Source organism: Wyeomyia smithii, chromosome 2, assembly GCF_029784165.1.
Source record: "Wyeomyia smithii strain HCP4-BCI-WySm-NY-G18 chromosome 2, ASM2978416v1, whole genome shotgun sequence".
NCBI classification, from domain to species: Eukaryota; Metazoa; Arthropoda; class Insecta; order Diptera; family Culicidae; genus Wyeomyia; species Wyeomyia smithii.
In genome coordinates, this window is record NC_073695.1 from 149,752,127 (window position 1) to 149,753,949 (window position 1,823).

At 38.7% G+C, this 1,823-nt stretch overlaps 1 protein-coding gene across 1 annotated transcript; it reads right to left on the reverse strand.

Annotated features, from left to right (window-relative positions):
• Positions 1-389: 389 nt before the first annotated feature.
• LOC129720063 (uncharacterized) lies at positions 390-1,601 on the reverse strand. Its single transcript, XM_055671474.1, has one exon. It carries the CDS (start codon positions 1,599-1,601, stop codon positions 390-392), a length of 1,212 nt encoding a protein of 403 aa, XP_055527449.1.
• Positions 1,602-1,823: the final 222 nt, after the last annotated feature.

A 1,823-nucleotide genomic window follows, 5' to 3' on the forward strand; every position in this document is an offset into this window, starting at 1 on the left:
ACGTTTCGGCCAGGGGTTTTGGCCTTTTTCAAGGGAAGCTATTAAAAACATTTATTATAAACTATTTTTTTTTTTTTTTTTGAAGAACATGTAATGTAATGGGGACTCACTAGATTATCGTTTTTTCGTCAATGTGTCTGTTTTCTGTGGAATAGCATTGTTGAGTTTATACGCCTATCTGTATCTAAATTGATTAAATTTTAAAACTGTTTTACAAACGAAACTAATTTGAAAGCTTACAATCATTAAATTCATAGTTGTTTAATTTAATTTAATTATTTTTTTTTCGAACTATTGAGCACTAATCACTGCCGTACCGCACTACACTATCTATACTGTATACCTATCTGCAATTTGTTTCGTTAAGTTTTGAGTACTAGCTTTGACAATTATGGGATTTGTTCTCGTCTCACTCTGTTTCGTTGCGAAATGGTGTTTTTGATGGTGTGGAGTAACCCGGCGTAAGTAGTACTCAGCTGGTCTACGTCCGTACGATGATTGACGGTGTTTGTCGTGTTTGTAATGTGGCACATCTCCAGTATTGGCAAAGCTGTAGCTCGTTGGGTGTAGTCTACTATTGTCGTTTTGGTTAAATCGAAATTGTGTTGTAGTTGGATGGCGTGTTGAATGAGTGCTGTTTTTTCACTTAGCGCTGCTATGTCGTTGTCTGTGTTCGAGTTGGCAGATCGGTTTTCAATTAGGCTGGCATATTTGTTTATATTGGATTTGTGTCCGCTGAGCCGTGTTTTTAGTTGGTTCCTGGTCATTACTATGTAGCACATCTGGCAATCAGTACATGGAATGCTGTAGATGACGCAAGATCGTTGGGTGGATGGTACTGGATCTTTGATGGGGGGTAGTAGCTGTTTGATGGTTCCGATCGGTCTGTAGGCAAGTCGGATTTGAGGAAAATCGGAGCTGAGGATCCTTGATATTGCTGTGTTTAATTGTGGAATGTTGGTGATTGAACGGTACATTGTGATGACTTCAGTTTGGCTTGGATTAGCAGTTGTGGTTCGTAGGTCGGATGTATGTTGTGAAACGTTAGGTGAATTTATTTGCATATTGTGGTTATGTGGATCGGTAGCTATGGCTATGTTGGCAGTTTTGTGTGCTCGATTTAACAGTCGTTTGATTAGCGATACTGGATAGTTATTTTGGCGAAGATGTTGTATGATAGTGTGATTTTGTTGGTCTATTGGTTTATTGGTGGTAATTTGGATCACTCTTTTTATAAAATTTCTGGCAACGTTCATTTTTGTGTGCATTGGGTGGAAGGAGAAGTAGTTTAATAGTCTTCCTGAAGCGATATTTTTGGAGAACCATTCTGTGTTGATTGACTGGTCGGTATTGCGGATCACTAGTGTATCTAGGAAGGGAAGTTGGTTGTTCGTTTCTTTTTCCATTGTAAATTGCAGGTGTACGTTGTAGCTGTTGAATATATGCAGAGTGTGGACGATTTGTTTTTCCGGTAGTGCAAGAACGAAATCGTCAACAAATTTTCTTAGCACTGGTATTTCGTAGTTTAAGTTTTTCGTTACTGTGGTAACTAGGTTTTCCAACACTAGCTCCGCCAGAATGGGTGACAAAGGGCTTCCCATTACAGTTCCGAATGTCTGTCTAAAGTATCTGTCCCGAACGCGAAAATAGCTGCATTCCAAACAAAATTCAGTAATCTTTAAAAACAGATCAAGATTGATATTTGTGTGGCTGCGTATGTTATCCCAGTGCATAATTATGTCATGTATAACTAATTCCTTCGGTATGTTGGTGAAAAGAGACACAACATCGAAGGAAACCAATACATAGCTTGGTGGAAGGTT

Coding starts and splice junctions, on each gene's coding strand:
- LOC129720063 (XM_055671474.1), bottom strand. CDS start 1,601: ATGGGAAGCCCTTTGTCACCCATTCTGGCGGAGCTAGTGTTGGAAAAC.